The sequence below is a fragment of the Rhinatrema bivittatum genome, chromosome 1 (genome assembly GCF_901001135.1).
Source record: "Rhinatrema bivittatum chromosome 1, aRhiBiv1.1, whole genome shotgun sequence".
NCBI classification, from domain to species: domain Eukaryota; kingdom Metazoa; phylum Chordata; class Amphibia; order Gymnophiona; family Rhinatrematidae; genus Rhinatrema; species Rhinatrema bivittatum.
This window is the reverse complement of record NC_042615.1, coordinates 205,554,341-205,572,947: the sequence shown is the minus strand read 5'-3', so window position 1 is coordinate 205,572,947 and position 18,607 is coordinate 205,554,341. Positions and strand designations below refer to the sequence as shown.

The 18,607-nt window shown below is 44.3% G+C and overlaps 1 protein-coding gene across 2 annotated transcripts in view; it reads left to right on the top strand.

Moving 5' to 3' along the window:
* The window catches only part of LOC115085200 (proton channel OTOP1-like), a 203,016-nt gene that overhangs the window by 127,290 nt on the left and 57,119 nt on the right, over window positions 1–18,607 (top strand). For both annotated transcript variants that reach the window (XM_029590931.1, XM_029590942.1), the window contains one exon: window positions 950–1,008. In XM_029590931.1, coding sequence (XP_029446791.1) covers window positions 950–1,008 — 59 coding nt within the window. The remainder of the gene's footprint in view (window positions 1–949; window positions 1,009–18,607) is intronic.

The following is an 18,607-nucleotide window of genomic DNA, read 5'->3' as shown; positions in this document are numbered from 1 at the left end:
TCCCACAGGCACACACGTATCTCCTGGTACACACACTGCGGGCCGGGGCTGGGTCTGGGTGGGACAATGGCGGGCCGGGACAGCACCATCAGTGCACAAGCAGATGCCGGGATCTGAGGACCTTGCGTAACCTGCTGCTGCTATGGACTGCAGGTAAGTATAAAAACAAAATAATCTAGGGTAGTCACCGGGGTTTTAGGGGTTGGGGGCTGGGAGGGTAAAAGGGAGGCAGGTTCAGTAGGGGGTTTAGGAAGTTCACTCCTTTTACAGGGGCGAACTGAGAGGGAACTGGAAAATGGGGCTATTGCGTCGCTGCGCGTACCTACTAAAATTCTCCTCCTTTATGCGATTAAGACAGGATTCATGCAGGTGGGTAGCCAATTTTATAACATGCGCACATAAACATGTGCATGTTATAAAATCTGTGCGTCCAAGTGCGAGCACCAGCAAACGTGCACACATGTGCGCCCTCCCGCAACTTTTAAAATCTACCTTTAAGCATTTTTCCCATCGACACAAAATGGTAAAATCTCTTTTGTACATCTGGTCCTATTTAGTCTTTATTGATGAAAGCTTTTTCCATACAATGATATAAAAGCAGTTGTGGGACCATAGAAAAGGATTTACCATAAAAATAACTGGGCTTATATATCTGTTCACATTTCCATTAGAAGGGCTAGGAAGCAACATTTTAAGTCTCAGCAGTCCATTCCTTCTGAATTTTGTAATGTCGTCCTGGCATCAAGTTTCCCTGTGATTCATGGGTGCTTTGAGACTAAATACATTTTAAAGTAGAAATGATGAGTGATGAGGTAGTCATTTAAGCATATAATATTGTTTGAGCAGGAATAAGACAAAATTCTAGTGCCATTGTCTACTGAAGTATGTCGCTATCATCTTATATGTATTATGTCCTTGTAATTTTAGTCCACCTTTATTCCTATTTCAGGTTTATTTCCTTTGGTTTCACGCGAAGGATATCATCCAGTCATTCAAAACGCTTGAAAGGTAAATGAATATCATATTTGTGGTTGCGAGGTGCACTTAAAGTTAAATACTTCCTTATATTTAAATCTGTAATGACAAATAAAGACTACAGTTTACAACGAAAGAACAAAGGGAGAAGGAGCATGATTTCTTTTCCCATTAATGTGCTAGAGCTTTCATAAAATTCTGTTTCTAGTAAGATTCTATGAAACTACTGTGTGGGGAATTGAATAACTAAAAATACCAGTGAATCTGCTATACCTCACAGATATCTAGAACAAAGAACTATATTCTGAAAAGTTAATCCTAGGATAAACATTTTGTCTGAAAGGGTTGAAATCACCCAGCCCATAAGACATTATTAAAGGGTTATTGTTAAAGAAAGGGTCATCATCTATTTGCTATAACTGATGACGCACCAGTAAAACAACAAAAAGGGAGACTCCCTCAAGGCAAACGTATACAAAGGTAGGGAGGAAAAAATGTTTCCTCACCTCAGATAGCTGCACAATGTTTCAAGTGAAAACAATCTGTTGAACTACTTGTTTATTGGGGATGGGCACTGATGTTGTTCACATATAGAGAGGACTAACTGCAATCATGGAGCATATTTTCTGCTTCCATATACAAAAAAAAAAAAAAAGAAATGTTCTGCTAGGAAGCCAATGTTTCAAAACTGAAGGGGGAGTGCTACAACCAAAAATATATACAATTTCCCCAGTATAGATAAGAGTCCAAATGGTCTCATAGTTTGAGCTTTTCAGAACTGGCCCTTGAATATATCTTCTATGAAACAAGCCATCATATGGAGGAAATTAGTGAATCATTTCATTTTCAAGGTAAAAGAATTCCTGGTGAACATCTTATTTTGGTCAGCGCTGGAGTCTGCATCAATAAGAGCATTTTTTCTTCAAATTGACAGCATATACTAGCAAATACCACTTAGTAAAAATGTTCTTCTATGTCTATATCCCATAGAGCCAGCTCAAACAATTAATAACTTGGATTTGTCAAATAGATAAGTAAAGGGAACATGCTCTCACAAGAATCTGTACATGGAGTTGGGTCAAACCTTCTAGGCCATGACACCCCAATGTGTTGCCATCCTCTGCTGGCAATATACTATGCTTTCCAGTCTCCTGCTAGGCTGGCTTCTCTTTCCTCCTCCTCTGCCCCAGCGAGATGCGGAGATTTCTTCCTCCGGCCAGGCTTGAAAAATCTGACAGCCTCCGTGGAATGCAGCAGCAGAGTTAGTGGAAGTACGTCAGGGCAGCAGCAGTAGCAGTAGCGGCATGGCCTTTCCTTCTTCACCCCCCCCCCCCACCCCAAGCAATCTGAAAGAGGAAGTGGTGTGCGGTGGGCCTACACATGCTTGTGGGAAGAAGGAAAGGCCATGCTGCTGTCAGAAGTCGGTGCGGAATTGAACCTGGGCCCAATTAATCATCAGGAGGAGCAGCGCGGGCCTGGAGCAAGGAGAGCTGCAGCCCGTGGTCAGGAGGAAGAGGCAGAGCAGTGTCAGCCCTGGGGGGCCTATGGGACTCTTCCTCTTACTTGCCCCATGGGGGCTGAAGGATGAGGAAGCTGCTGCTGCCACTTTTGTTTCTGGTAGTGGGGGAGGAGGAAAGTGGGTGAGTGAGAGAGAGAGAGAGAGCGTGTTTGTGTGTGTATGTGTGAAAGTGAGAGAGAGCATGCGTGTATTTGTGATTGAGAGAATGTATGTGAGAGAGAGTAAGTGTGTGCATGATTGAAATCATGTGTATGTGAGCACATGTGTATGTGAGCACATGTGTGTATGAATGACATACAGAATGTGTGCTTGTGTGTGTGTGTGCATGACTGAGACCAAGTGTATGAAACACAGATATACACATGCTGTCTATTTTGAGCATTTGTAAAAGTGAGACAGAACAAATGTGTGTGTAAGAGCATGTGTGTAATGTTATTAAATGCTTGTGTATAAGTGAGAGGGATCATGCGTGTGCAATTGAGTGTGTATGTATGAGCGTGAGAGTGTAAGGAGAAAATTTGCAATCATAATCACCCCCTCTCCTCCTGCTAATTCATAGAAACATAGAAATGACGGCAGAAGAAGACCAAACGGCCCCTCCAGTCTGCCCAGCAAGCTTTCACACTTTTTTTTTTCCTCTCTCATACTTATCTGTTACTCTTGGCTCTTAGTAACCTTTATTATTCTATTTCCCTTCCACCCCCCAATTATTGTAGAGAGCAGTGTTGGAACTGCATCTAAGTGAAATAGCTTAATCAGTTAGGGGTATTACCCACCGCAATAAGCAAGCTACACCCATGCTTATCTGTTTATTCAGATTATGGAATTCAGTCCTTGTTGGTTGTTGCCTGAATATAGATCCACGTTTCTTCATCCCCTCCTGCCATTGAAGCAGAGAGCCATGCTGGCTATGCATTGAAAGTGAAGTATCAGTCTTGCTCCCCTGCCGTTGAAGCAGAGAGCTATGCTGGATATGCGTGAAGTGTCAGTCTTTTTCTCTCTTGCCATTGAAGCAGAGAGCTATGCTTTATATGCATTGAAAGTGAAGTATCAGGCTTATTTGGTTTGGAGTCATAACTGCAGTAACAAGCAAGCTACTCCCCGCTTTTTTGTGAATGAAAATCCTTTTTTCCACATTTCCTCATTGCCACTGAAGCTTAGAGCAATGTTGGAGTCGCATTAACCGTGCGTATGTTTATTGAATAAGGGTATTATCACCAGGTAGTAGCCATTGTTCCCGTGAGCCACCCACTCTTCATTCACATCCTCTAGACTTTATGGATCCACAGTGTTTATCCCACGCCCCTTTGAAGTCCTTTACAGTTTTGGTCTTCACCACTTCCTCAGGAAGGTCATTCCAGGCATCCATCACCCTCTCCATGAAGAAATACTTCCTGACATTGGTTCTGAGTCTTCCTCCCTGGAGTTTTAAATCGTGACCCCTGGTTCTATTGATTTTTTTCCAATGGAAAAGGTTTGTCGTTATCTTTGGATCATTAAAACCTTTCAAGTATCTGAAAGTCTGTATCATCTCTGCTCCTCCTTTCCTCCAGGGTGTACATGTTTAGATTCTTCAATCTCTCCTCATAAGTCATTCGATGAAGACCATCCACCTTTTTGGTCACCCTTCTCTGGACCGCCTCCATTCTGTCTCTGTCTCTTCGGAGATATGGTCTCCAGAACTGAGCGCAGTACTCCAGGTGAGGCCTAACCAAGGACCTGTACAAGGGGAACATCACTTCCCTTTTCTTACTCGATATTCCTCTCTCTATGCAGCCCAGCATTCTTCTGGTTTTAGCTATCGACTTGTCATATTGTTTCGCCGACTTCAGATCGTTAGATACTATCACCCCAAGGTCTCTCTCCTGCTCCATGCACATCAGCCCTTCACCCCCCATCAAATACAGTTCTTCCGGATTTCCACACCCCATATGCATGACTCTGCACTTCTTGGCTTTGAATCTCAGCTGCCATATCTTCGACCACTCTTCCAGCTTCTTTAAATCCCGTCTCATTCTCTTCACTCCTTCCGGCATGTCCACTCTGTTGCAGATCTTAGTGTCATCTGCAAACAGACAAACCTTACCTTCTATCCTGTCCGCTATATCGCTCACATAGATATTGAACAGGACCGGTCCCAACACCGATCCTTGCGGTACTCCGCTTAACACCGCTTTCTCTTCAGAGTAAGTTCCATTTATCATCACACATTGTCATCTGTCCGACAACCAGTTTGCAATCCAGGCCATCACCTTGGCACTCACTCCTAAGCTTCTCATTTTATTCACCAACCTCCTGTGCGGGACCGTATCAAAAGCCTTGCTGAAATCCAAGTAGATGACGTCGAGCACTGTTCTTTGATCCAACTCCCTAGTCACCCAGTCAAAAAAGTCAATCAGATTTGTCTGACAGGATCTTCACCTGTTGAATCCATGCTGCCTCTGGTCCAGCAATTCTCCCGACTGTAGATAGTTCACTATTCTCTCTTTCAGCAGTGTCTCCATCACTTTTCCCACCACCGAGGTGAGGCTAAACGACCTATAGTTACCAGCCTCCTCTCTGCTCCCACTCTTGTGAAGCGGGACCACAACCACTCTTCTCCAATCACTCGGCACGACTCCTGTTTCTAGGGATCTATTGAACAGATCACACAGCGGTCCCGTAAGCACTTCTCTGAGCTCCCTCAGTATCCTGGGATGAACCACATCTGGCCCATGGTTTTGTCCACTTTCAGTTTCCCCAGCTCTTCCCACACATTCTCCACTGTAAACAGAGTTACATCTACTCCAATCCCCTCCAGTTTTTTGCTAACTAGCAACAGTCCTTCTCCTGGGTCCTCTTTAGTGAACATTTCTTCATCTCTCTCTACACATTGATCCTTTTCACCTTTCAATTTCATTATACCACTTTGAACTTTTCTCCTTTCTCTGATGTATCTGAAAAATGTTTTGTCACCTCTCTTTATCTCTTTGGCAATCCTTTCTTCCGCTTGACTTTTTGCCGTCTTGATTATTTTCTTCGTCTCTCTCAGTTGTACCATATATTCTTCTTTGTGCTCCTCCCTTTGGGATCCTTTATATTTCTTGAATGCTGTTCTTTTAGCTTTTATTTTGTCAGCCACCTCCTTTGAGAACCAGATAGGTTTCATTTTCCTTTTGCATTTCTTTACTCTTCTGACATATAGATTAGTTGCCTTGATGATTGCTCCTTTTAGATTGGTCCACTGTTGATCCACATCTTTCTCGTTCTCCAAGCTTTTTAGTTCTTCCTCCAGGTACTTCCCCATTTCATCAAAGTCCGTGTTTTTGAACTGCAAAACTCGGGTCTTCATGCTTCTTCTACATATCCTGTTTGTGATATGAAACCATACCGTTTGATGATCACTGGTGCTGAGGTTGGTGCCCACCTGGACATCAGAGATATTATCTCCATTTGTGAGCACTAAATTGAGTATAGCTCCGACTCTTGTGGGTTCCATTACCATTTGTTTGAACAAAGCCCCTTGCGGGGCATCCACTATTTCTCTACTATTGTTAGATTCTGCAGAAGGGATGCTCCAGTCTACATCCTGCAGATTAAAGTCCCCAACAATCACCACTTCGCCTCTCTTTCCCATCTTTTGGATGTCTTCAACCAGATCTCTGTCATGTTCTTCCTTTTGTTTGGAAGCCTGTAAACCACTCCCATATAAATGGATGCCCCATCATCTTTTTTTTTAGGTCGGCCCATAGTGCTTCTTCATTGCCCCATCTTCCTTGCAGCTCAGATGCTTGGATAATGTTTCTGACATAAAGAGCCACACCTCCCCCTTTCCTATCCAGTCTGTCCTTCCTTAACAAGTTATAACCTGGTATTGCCATATCCCAATCATGAGATTCTGTGAACCACGTCTCTGTGATAGCAACAATGTCAAAGTCCACCTCCACCATTAGGGCTTGCAGATCTGGGATTTTATTGCCCAAACTACGAGCATTTGTGGTCATAGCTTTCCAGATTTTCTCGTTAAGGTTACTGCTTTTCCTGGACTCCTTTTGAGACTTTAGTTGAGTTTAGTTATTCACTTCACTCTTTCCCTTTGCAGTTGTGCCACTGATGACAGAGTCATCCATCACAATGAGCTTTTTCCTTTGGTTACTGATCTGGAATTTCTGTATGCATTGGGTTTCTTCTCTCTTTTCAGATAACACTTCAATCTTTCTTTCTCAAGAACTTCTTCAGTATTTAATATAGAGAAGGCTTTTTGTACTTGTTGCACTTGATACAGTGTGTGTCTCCACATCACAGGTCTAATTCTACTAGAGCCCACTGTAATCCTGGTTTTTATTGAGTTCCTTAATGTTCTGTGTGAGTGTGGGGGGGGGGGTATACTTGTGGGCTTCCCAGCTGTCAAGAACGGGTGTCTGTGGGTCACATGTCTTATCCTACCTGAGCCCACTCTATCTCTCTTTTTTTCTTGACTCCTGGGATTTCTGTGGTAATGGGGAATTAATTCCTGAATAATGGCGGTGTAACTTCTTTACCTGCGGTAGTCTGTGTATTCATCTGTGCGTGTAGCTGGTTAAAGGCATCAGTCAGGTTATCCAACGAATTCTGTTGTTCGGAGATTCACTGAGCCAGGCTCGGAATGGCCTGCAAAGCAGTGAGCTGAGCCTAATCTATGGAGTTAGCAATCTGTTATGGTTTCAAGGTGTTTGAGTGGATTCTTGGGTACTGCGGAGTTAGCCACTCCCACGGGGAGGAGCCCCATGAGGAACTGCAGTACTAGGCTAGACTCTATACACGCAGACACAGAGAATTTGTGTTTATTATACAGCTTGGTGGTACTGCCCAGGAGGTGGCAGCAGTGAGGTAACCCAGTAGAGAAGTCCAGGGGTACTCGGCAGAGGAGACCCGTCCCACACTTCAGTGATGGTAGTCTGTGCTGGGTAGAGGAGAGAGTCCCGGATGTAGACTCGCAGCACTGAAGCTGAAGGTGAGGTAAGCTGACAAGGTTAGTTTAGTCACTGAATAGATAGCTGTATTAGATGAAGATCCTGGCAGGCAGAAGTAGTTGAATTTGCAGGCACCAAGGCAGGGAGAGCAGGCCCTTGAAAAGCGAGTACCCGGTATCCCAGATAGGCACCTGAAAGAAAGCATAGGGCCCCTGAGGAACGGGTACCCAGGTTAGAGGTGAATGGCTCCGGAGGGCAGAGAGAACTTCCAGCAGCAGCAAGGAAGCGGCAGAGCAGCTTAGACTGGAGGCAATCCAATCCAATCCTTGCTAGCTCACAGGCCGATACAGTAAGGATGCGTTAGAGTGTGGCAGTGCCGGGTGCACCCTCATTTGCCGCATGCACAGTTCGTATCACATACCGCTCGATACAGTATTTAAATTAGATGCAAATGCAAGCCGCGTCCAAAGCGCGTTCATGAAGCGCAATCCATTTTACTGCATAGAGTGCTATACAGCGCCTATTCAGTATCCTGGGTGTGCTGGTACCTGTCATTTCAAATGTGATTTCAAATGACATTTGAAATGACAGGTACCAGGAAGTGGATGGTTCTCCTATGCTTGGGCATCGGGGATTGCCAGTCCTCTCTCCCCCCCCTCCTAAAGCAAGGCGCAGGGCGAAAATAGACTCGACATGTTATTAAAGCAAATAGAAATTGTAACAAAAGTAAACTTACTGCATGCTTCCAGCAGCCCCAGTCCTCTCTCCCCTCCTCCCGAGGCGCCCACCGCGGCTCCCCTGCCTCCCGGGGGCAGCCGGCAGCGAAAGCAGCTTCCAGCAGCCCCCGCCGGCAAAGGTGGATGAACTGTGCTCAAGCAGCGAAGGCGCATGAGCGCACGCCGTGACCTTGGACGTCCATCCGGGCGCTCAGGTCACGACGTGCGCTCATGCGCCTTCGCTGCCTTGAGTGCCCAAATTGGACGTGCGTTCATGCACCTTCGCCGGCGGGGCTGCTGGAAGCCGCTTTCGCCGCCGGCTGCCCCCGGGAGGCAGGGGAGCCGCGATGCGCGCCTCAGGAGGAGGGGAGAGAGGACTGGGGCTGCTGGAAGCATGCAGTAAGTTTACTTTTGTTACAATTTCTATTTGCTTTAATAACATGTCGAGTCTATTTTCGCCCTGCGCCTTGCTTCGGGAGGGGGGGGGAGAGAGGACTGGCAATCCCTGATGCCCGAGCATAGGAGAACCAGGCCACACCATGTTACTCGCTTGCTCCAACCCCCACCCACTTATTTGACCGGAGCCTGCCTATTGCTGTCACATCCCTCTAACGCCAGGGTCAGGGTAGGCGGTAAATTAGCGGGTTAAAGACACGGCAAAACAGTTGGTTAAAAAGGCGATAATCGGGCCACATGTTACTGTATGGGAGGGAATAGCTAATCCGATCTTTTACATTTCATATACATGCCGCGGGCGGAAAGGGATACGCGTCGATTTAAAGAAGTGGTAAGGATTGGTAAAAATGGATAGTGAATCGTGGGTTAGACTTACGCGGCCAAATTGTGGGTACAAAGCGGGTTAGAAACAGGGTAACTGCGGCCGCGCTTTACTATATCGGCCTGTCAATTTGTTAGTAAACGAAGGGGAGGCTAAATACCCAGATGGTGTGACGTCACTCGGAGGGGATGCCCCCGAGGTACCCACCATGATGTGGATAAAGACGTGGGTGGCATGCATGCGTGCACCCTAGGAGAGGCCCTCAGGAGAAACATGGCAAACACTGTCGCCATAGCTGTTCCGGGGACGCCGGAGAGAGAGGCATGATGACGTGGCAGCAGCCATCTTCCCGAGGCTTGTGGAAAGAGAAGGAAGAAAAGTGAGGCACAGAGTTCCTAGCTGTCTGAGACCGGACGCAACATCAGAACTCTAATCTGGGAGCTCATTTTGAGGAGATTACCATAGTTAAATGCCTTCTAGTATCTTTGGCTGGTAGAAATGCAAACCAGATAGTCAATGCAATTAATGAAGAAAATAAAGACTCTAAAATTGATCTTATCTATCTGGGTGCCAATGATCTTACTAGAAATGGCATCCCCACAGTATAGAGAGCTTTCTAGTCTCTGGGGAAACAGACTGGGCATATGGCAAAGATTATTGCCATTTCAGATGTTTTACATTTCATGGAAAGAGGAAGGAAAGGTTAATCCATATAGACAACAACAATACATTTCTCAAAACCTAGTGTAAGGAAGAAAGTTTTGGATACAATGGGGGTTGGGGCTGTGTAAGGAAGAGTAAAAGGCTAATGGTATAGATGGCTTACATCTGTCAGGGGCAGGAAAAAGGATCCTAAGTGAGAAATTCAAATTGTATGTCATTAGACATTTAAACTAGAGGATGGGTGTTGAAAAAAAAAAGTTGGAATATCACCCCTAACAATTACAAGAAGTGGGCAGAGAAATTAACAAAAATCAGCTCAGTATGACTGAAAAAGTGACCAGGAAAAGCTTCAAGCTGAATAAGAAAAGCTGGAAAGCTATGAATGCAAATGCTTGTAGTTTGGGCAATAAAATTCCAGATCTGTAAGCTCTAATGCTGGAGGCAGACTTGGGATCTTGTTGTTATTACGGAAACATACTTCAGTGAGGCTCATGAATAGGATACTGCTATATTGGGCTATAACCTGTTCAGAAAAGATAGAGAAGCAGAATCGGGGGAGGAGTAGCTCTTTATGTCAAAAACAATATCCAAGCATTGAAATATAAGGGGCATGGGAAAAGGAAGAAGAGCTGTGGGTTGTCTTGAAAAAAAAACAAACAAAAAAGAAGAAGATGGTGCTTCCGTTTACATTGGTATGGTCTACAGACCTCCAAATCAGACAGAAGAATTGGATAGATTAGAGATCTGACTGAAGATTTTCAAAAGGTGGGAAGGAAGGGAGAAATGTTGCTTGTTGGAGATTTTAATCTACATGATGTGGATTGGAGTACCCCTGTTGCTGAATCTGCAAGAAGGAGAGAGATAGTGGATGCCCTTCAAGGGGCTACACTGAAACAAATAGTAATGGAATCCATGAGAGGAGGAGCGATACTCAACTTAGTGCCCACAAATGGGGATAATGTCTCTAGGGTCCAGGTAGATGCTCACCTGAGCACCAATGACCATCAGACAGTATGGTTCTATATAGCAGCCAGGAAGGAGAGAAGTCACTCAAATGTCCATGTTTTGGATTTAAAAAATAGACTTGGGTAAATGGGGAGGTACTTTGAGGAAGAACTGGAAAACTGGGAAAAGATGGGTGAAGTGGATCAATAGTGGACCAAATTAAAAGGAGCTATTTCTACCCTTAACAGAAGGCTTAGAAGTAAACTGTATGGAGCGGCAGTTACTACCCTTAACAGAAACATGGAGTGGCAGGCTAACTTATCTGGCTAACTTTGGAGGTATACTCACTCAATAGTGCAGATGCAAATTCAGAATTGTAGCTAACTTTTCAGAAAATAACGCAGCTTGCATTATTTGAGGTAAGCTGTATTATTTTATTTACATAGAACTGGATATGAATGAGCTACTTTGCATGCATTTGCAAAGTTTATGCATGTAGTTAATTTAAATTCTAAATTATAAAAAAGTCTAGCTAGAAAATGCAAGTATGTATTTTGAACTGGGGAAACCTCATAAAGTGCCAATATAAAGATGCCTCCTATGGCTACTTAATCCAACTCCAATGTAAAGGTTGTTGGAAAAAGGTTATAATCATTGGAAAACCTTTTTCCAACAACCTTTACATTGGAGTTGGATTAAGTAGCCATAGGAGGCATCTTTATATTGGCACTTTATGAGGTTTCCCCAGTTCAAAATACATACTTGCATTTTCTAGCTAGACTTTTTTATAATTTAGTATTAATCATACGATTGTCTGGCACCGTCTGGATTTTTTATTTTGAGTGTTAATTTAAATTCAGCATATGCATTTTTTGATAAAAAATATCACATAATATAGAATATATCATGCAATATTTCCACATTAAGCATTTGTCATGCAATAAATGCTGTCTTTCATGTGTCAAATGCTTATCACAGCTTAGTAAATATATTCCTTAGCTTGAATGCAATTAATCAAGACTATTTCTATTCCTCTCTAGGGGTGTGCATTCGTTTCTAATGTATTGGTAATCCGCAACGTATAGGGCCATATTCGTTGTATTCGTGGGGAAGCGAAACGTATCACGATTCCCCATGAATACAACGAATCTTCGCCAAATTATTTGGCCGTCTAAAGGAGCAAATTTAAACAAACCCCCCACCCTCCTGACCCCCCCCTCCAAGACTTACCAAAATTCCCTGGTGGTCCAGGAGCGATCTCCTGCACTTGGGCCATCGGTTGCCAATAATCAAAATGGCGCCGATAGCTTTTGCTCTTACTATGTCACAGGGGCTACTGGTGCCATTTTGAATACCGGCAGCCAAGGGCGTGAGTGCAGTAGATGGCTCCCGGACCCCCCGCTGGACCACCATGGAGTTTTGGTAAGTCTTGGGAGGGTCAGGAGGGTGGGGGGTTGTAGTTAATTCAATTTTAGCCGGGAAATGAATAAGAATGAACGCATTAATGTATCGGGGGGGGGGGGGGGCCCCCTTGCCGAATGCAACGTATCTGTCCCCCGATGAATACGAATTCCGAATGCAACGTATGGCGACCCTCTGTACATCCCTATCTCTCTCCTCCTCCTCCCATCCCCATTATTTGTCTAATATATCCACTTAAGCTGGAAGCAAGATATAAAGAATACTTGAGTATCCCATTTGTATGAAGAGAAATGTGGATTAATAATTGTCAAAGTAACAATTGACATATAAAGGGTAATTTTCAAAGGGACATCTGCAGGTAAAACAGTGCTTTATACCAGAAATGACTAGGGATGTGAATCGTGTCCTCGATCGTCTTAACGATCGATTTCGGCTGGGAGGGGGAGGGAATCGTATTGTTGCCGTTTGGGGGGGTAAAATATCGTGAAAAATCGTGAAAAATCTAAAAATCTAAAAATCGCAAAACCGGCACATTAAAACCCCCTAAAACCCACCCCCGACCCTTTAAATTAAATCCCCCACCCTCCCGAACCCCCCCCAAATGAGTTAAATAACCTGCGGGTCCAGCGGCGGTCCGGAACGGCAGCGGTCCGGAACGGGCTCCTGCTCCTGAATCTTGTTGTCTTCAGCCGGCGCCATTTTCCAAAATGGCGCCGAAAAATGGCGGCGGCCATAGACGAACACGATTGGACGGCAGGAGGTCCTTCCGGACCCCCGCTGGACTTTTGGCAAGTCTCGTGGGGGTCAGGAGGCCCCCCACAAGCTGGCCAAAAGTTCCTGGAGGTCCAGCGGGGGTCAGGGAGCGATTTCCCGCCGCGAATCGTTTTCGTACGGAAAATGGCGCCGGCAGATCGACTGCAGGAGGTCGTTCAGCGAGGGTTCCGGTGCCTCGCTGAACAACCTCCTGCAGTCGATCTCCTGCCGGCGCCATTTTCCGTACGGAAAATGGCGCCGGCCATACGCGTATGGCCGGCGCCATTTTCCGCTGGACCTCCAGGAACTTTTGGCCAGCTTGTGGGGGGCCCTCCTGACCCCCACGAGACTTGCCAAAAGTCCAGCGGGGGTCCGGAAGGACCTCCTGCCGTCCAATCGTGTTCGTCTATGGCCACCGCCATTTTTCGGCGCCATTTTGGAAAATGGCGCCGGCTGAAGACAACAAGATTCAGGAGCAGGAGCCCGTTCCGGACCGCTGCCGTTCCGGACCGCCGCTGGACCCGCAGGTTATTTAACTCATTTGGGGGGGGTTCGGGAGGGTGGGGGATTTAATTTAAAGGGTCGGGGGTGGGTTTTAGGGGGTTTTAGTGTGTCGGCTCACGATTCTAACGATTTATAACGATAAATCGTTAGAATCTCTATTGTATTGTGTTCCATAACGGTTTAAGACGATATTAAAATTATCGGACGATAATTTTAATCGTCCTAAAACGATTCACATCCCTAGAAATGACCAGTTTGTAAATCATCTGCCTGATATGTGCATAAAATGATGTGCATACGCTGTACATGTGCGTATGTTTACGTGCATACCGGGGAAGCAGAGACTGGACAGGGTTTGGATTTAAATCCATACTTTTCAATTTTTATCTGACTGACTTTGCTGTGATATTCAGCAGCACATACCCACTGCTAAATATATCCTGCTATGTCAAAATTAGCTAGATAAGTTCATCCAGCTAAATTTAGGATTGCCCTTCAACCAACTTAGCGATTGATTTTCTAAAGTTTTTCTCGCATTTTTGTCTATGTGAAAAATGCTTAGTAAATCAGTCCTTAGTCAGATAGTTGGCTCTGCTCCAGAATGCCTCCACTTCTGAGCTATTCAGATAACATTTTAGTTAGATAAACAGTTATCTGGCTATCTCGGGGCCAGTCAGCAAGGCAGGATTTTTAAATTCTGCCATTTCTCTGGCTAAGACTAAAGGGGCAGATTTTAAATGCCCTGCGCGCGTAAATCCGGCCGGATTTACGTGCGCAGGGCCCTCGCGCACCGGCGCGCCTATTTTGCATAGGCCGCCAGTGCACGCAGAGCCCCGGGACGTGCGTAAGTCCCGGGGCTTTGTAAAAGGAGCGGGGAGGGGGTGGGGAGGGGGCGTTCCCGAAACGACGCGGCGTTTTGGGGGCGTGCCGTGGTGTTTCGGGGGCGGGCCCGGGGGCATGGCGCCGGCCCGGGGGCATGGTCGAGGCCTCCGGACCAGCCCCCGGATTGGGTGACTGCACACCAGCAGCCCGCTGGCGCGCGCAGATTTACGTCTGCTTTTAGCAGGCGTAAATCTGCCAACAAAGGTAAGGGGGGGTTTAGATAGGGCTGAGGGGGTGGGTTAGGTAGTGGAAGGGAGGGGAAGGTGGGGGGAGGGCGAAGGAAAGTTCTCTCCGAGGCCGCTCCGAAATCGGAGCGGCCTCGGAGGGAACAGGCAGCACGTGCTGGGTTCGGCGCGTGCAGGTTGCACAAATGTGCACCCCCTTGCATGCGCCGACCCCGAATTTTATAAGATACGCGCGGCTACGCGTGCATCTTATAAAATCCAGTGTACTTTTGTGCGCGAACAAAAGTACGCGATCGCGCAAATTTTTAAAATCTACCCCAAAGTTAGCTGGACAAATTGTACTGAATATTGACCTCATAGAGTTCAAGATATCTCCCACACAAGACTATTTTCAAGTTGTTCAAAAATATATAGTGTGGCACATCTTACTATTATAACCTTCATCATCTTATTTAATGCCATTGTAATCTTATCCTAGAAATATGCTATCTTGGAGCAAGACCATATGCAGTGTGTGAGGGCATAGTCAATGTCATAGGAGGATAATTTACAAAGATGTTTTACCCATAGAAAATGGCCTTTAGAAAATGCCACTACACTTGTAACTTTACCCACACTATGAAAGGGTATTCTAGGGGGCATGGTTGGGGAGAGGTTTGCACTTATGTGCACACCTATGAATTTTCAAAAGGAGGAATAGCCTAGTGGTTAGAGCAGTGGACTATGGACCAGGAGACCAAGGTTCAAGTCCCGCTATCACTCCTTGTGACCTTGGGCAAGTCACTTTACCCTCCATTGCCTCAGGTACAAACTTAGATTGTGAGCCCTCTGGGGATAGGGAAATACCTACAGTACCTGAATGTAAACCGGTGTGATATCTCAATTGAGATGAATGTCGGTATATAAAAATAATAAATAAATAAAATAAATAAATATATATGCAAGTTTTCTCGGGAGAACTACCTGTACAATCATAAATTTGAAAAATAAAACTAATGAATTTGCAACTTTCTTCATTGAAAAAATTAAAAACATTTTAAATAGTCTTGACACTCAGCCCAAACAAGCTATTACTCTACCGTTCAACCCTTCCGTTAGATGGTCGTCATTTGATATGGTATCCTGCATAGAAATTGTTAGCATTTTAAAGAAGATGAATCCTGCAAGTCATCCACATGATGCCATTTCTATAAAATTGCTTCAATCTGTACCAGATATCATAGCATGATCTCTGACTGATATAATTTAAATTTCCTTGGAAGAAGGAATATTTCCCGACTCCTTAAAATGGTTAAGCCCTTTCTAAAAAAAAAAGCTCAAACAGACCCAGATAACCTGGCAAACTATTGCCCTATTTCAACACTTTCTTTTCTTGCCAAACTATTAGAGAAAGTAGTAAATCGCCAACTTATGGACCATTTGGAAAATAATCAGCTACTCTACCCATCACAATTCGGCTTTCGGAAATCACAACACTGAAACTCTATTGATTTCCCTTTATCATACTTAGAGGCTTAGATCAAAGCAACTCATACTTATTAATCCTATTTGATATATCGGCGGCATTCAATACCATCAATCATGAATCCTTGCTTTTAAGACTCCAGGAAATTGGGTTAACTGATTCAACCCTTGCATGGTTTAAATCTTTCCCAGACACAATCTAATAACACAAGTCAAGGACACAAACCAAGGACTCCACAAAACACTCAACCATTAATCATGCCATTTGTACATAGCATTTAATTTATTTGTATACCGTTTAACCATTTATTCTTTCCTATCTCTTCCTTCTTCTCCAAGTTCTGCTACCCTTGTTATTTGTAACTGCTCCTTCGGTCACCACAGTTCTAGTTGATGTATTTAATGCACTCCCGTTTCATGTAAACCAGCAAGATATGTTCTCATGATTGCCGGTATATAAAAACCTTAAATAAATAAATAAATAAAATAAATCCTATCTTATCAACAGATCTTTTAAAGTGAAATTAGGAACGGTGGAGTCTGACACAGTTAATCTTCTCACTGGGGTTCCTCAGGGCTCCTCCTTGTTGCCCACGCTTTTTAATATATATATGGCCCCACTTTGCAAATTCTTATCAGGCCTAGGACTTGTCCACTTTTTATATGCTGACTATGTGCAGATTCTGTTACCAATCAAAGACTCATTACAATCAACCCTGAAATTATGGGAAATATATTTTACAGCTATAAAACAACTGTGTACTCACGTCACTTTCACTAAATAATTCTAAAACGGAAATTGTATTTATCTATAACAAGGTTACTGAAAAGATTGTAACAGACATTAGTCTTAGTCCTTCCTACAATATAATACATGAAGTTAAAGATCTTGGCTGTATTCTAGATACTGAACTGAATATGAAAGCTTTTATTAAGACCATAACTAAGGAAGGTTTTTATAAACTACAAATTAAAAAAAAAAACTAAAACCACTCTTACTCAGTAATGATTTCCGCACTGTCCTGCAGGCTCTTCTTTTAACTAAACTTGATTATTGTAATGCTCTCCTGTTGGGACTTCCCGCTTCAATGATCCGTCCACTGCAGCTGCTGCAAAATGCAGCGGCACGACTTCTAACCAATACGAGGAAATATGACCGTCACCCCACAGATGACTGGTTAGAATCTAAGAATATACCCCAGTGGTCACATTTCAACCCTGTCTCCAACACTGAAGCCGAAAAAATGCTAAATAAAATAAATCCTGTGCGTCATGAACTTGACACTATCCCAACGCGGAACCTCAAAGATATGGCACATATCATCGCCCTCATCTTAGCCACCATCATGAACAAATCACTAGAAGAAGGCGAACTCCCAACCGAACTAAAATCAGCAACCATCACTCCCATTCTAAAAAAGAAGAACCTAGATCCGTCAGACCCGAATAACTACCGCCCCATCTCCAATCTACCCCTACTAGCCAAATTGACAGAAAAAGCTGCTTTATCCCAACTAAACGAACACCTTGAATCAAACAACATACTACACACGAATCAACACAGATTTAGAAAAAATCACAGCACGGAAACACTTCTCGCCAACCTATCCAATGAAATTCTAAGAAGTGCTGACATCAAGATTAACCACCTCCTAATACTCCTAGACCTCTCCGCGGCATTCGATACCGTTGATCACAAAATCCTTCTATCTAGCCTCACAAACATCGGCCTCTCCGGCACCACCCTCAAATGGTTCACCTCCTTCCTAAATAACAGATCCTTCAAGGTCACTATGAATAACATCTCATCAAAACCCCTCCCTCTAGACACCGGTGTACCACAAGGTTCTGCCCTTTCGGCCACCCTCTTTAACATCGACCTAATCCCTCTCTGCCACCTCATCTCCAGTCTTGGAATAACTTTCTTTCTGTACGCCGATGACATTCAGTTCATCATACCTATCACCAACTCAATAGAAGACGCTCTCCGCACTGCTGCCAAACACCTAACCACAATTAGTAACATGCTCAACAAGTTAAAATTATGCCTAAACATGAATAAAACTGAATGTATCCTCATTGGAAGAAATGTCTCAGACCAAACCATCTCCCTCAACTCTCTTCTAATCAACAACATCTCCATACCTCTAAAAAGCTCAACAAAGGACCTCGGCGTATGGATCGACATAGATCTTAACCTAAAAACAAACATAGCAGCCAAAACCAAGGAAGGTTTCTATAAACTTCATGTATTAAAACACCTAAAACCGCTCCTCCACCATCAGGAATTCCGAACAGTACTACAATCCCTGATCTTCAGCAACCTAGACTACTGCAACTCAATGTTACTAGGTCTCCCCAAATCCACCATAAAACCACTACAGTTACTGCAAAATGCCGCTGCTAGAGTAGTGACCGGAAATAAAAAATCGGATCACATCACCCCAGTATTAAAAAGTCTACACTGGCTACCAATCACTCAGAGAATAGAATACAAAACCCTGACGATCATCCACGACGCAGTACACAATACAGATAACTCCGCAGTCAGTAAAATGTTCCACCCCCACAAACCTCAACGGAACACCAGATCTTCTGACAAATGACTACTCGAAATACCCACATATCCCATGGCAAAGCTTACGAACACCAGAAATAGAGTTCTCTCCATAGCGGGGCCAAAACTCTGGAATGCCCTACCATGCTACCTCACCAATATCATCGAAAATAAATCATTCAAAAAAGAACTGAAAACCTGGATCTTCAGCCAGACTTTCAATGATGATTTAAGCAAATTACAATTGTGATGCCTTAAGCCTCCCCTCCTTCTCCCCTCTTCTCTTTTCCGCATATATTTACCCCTTCCTCCT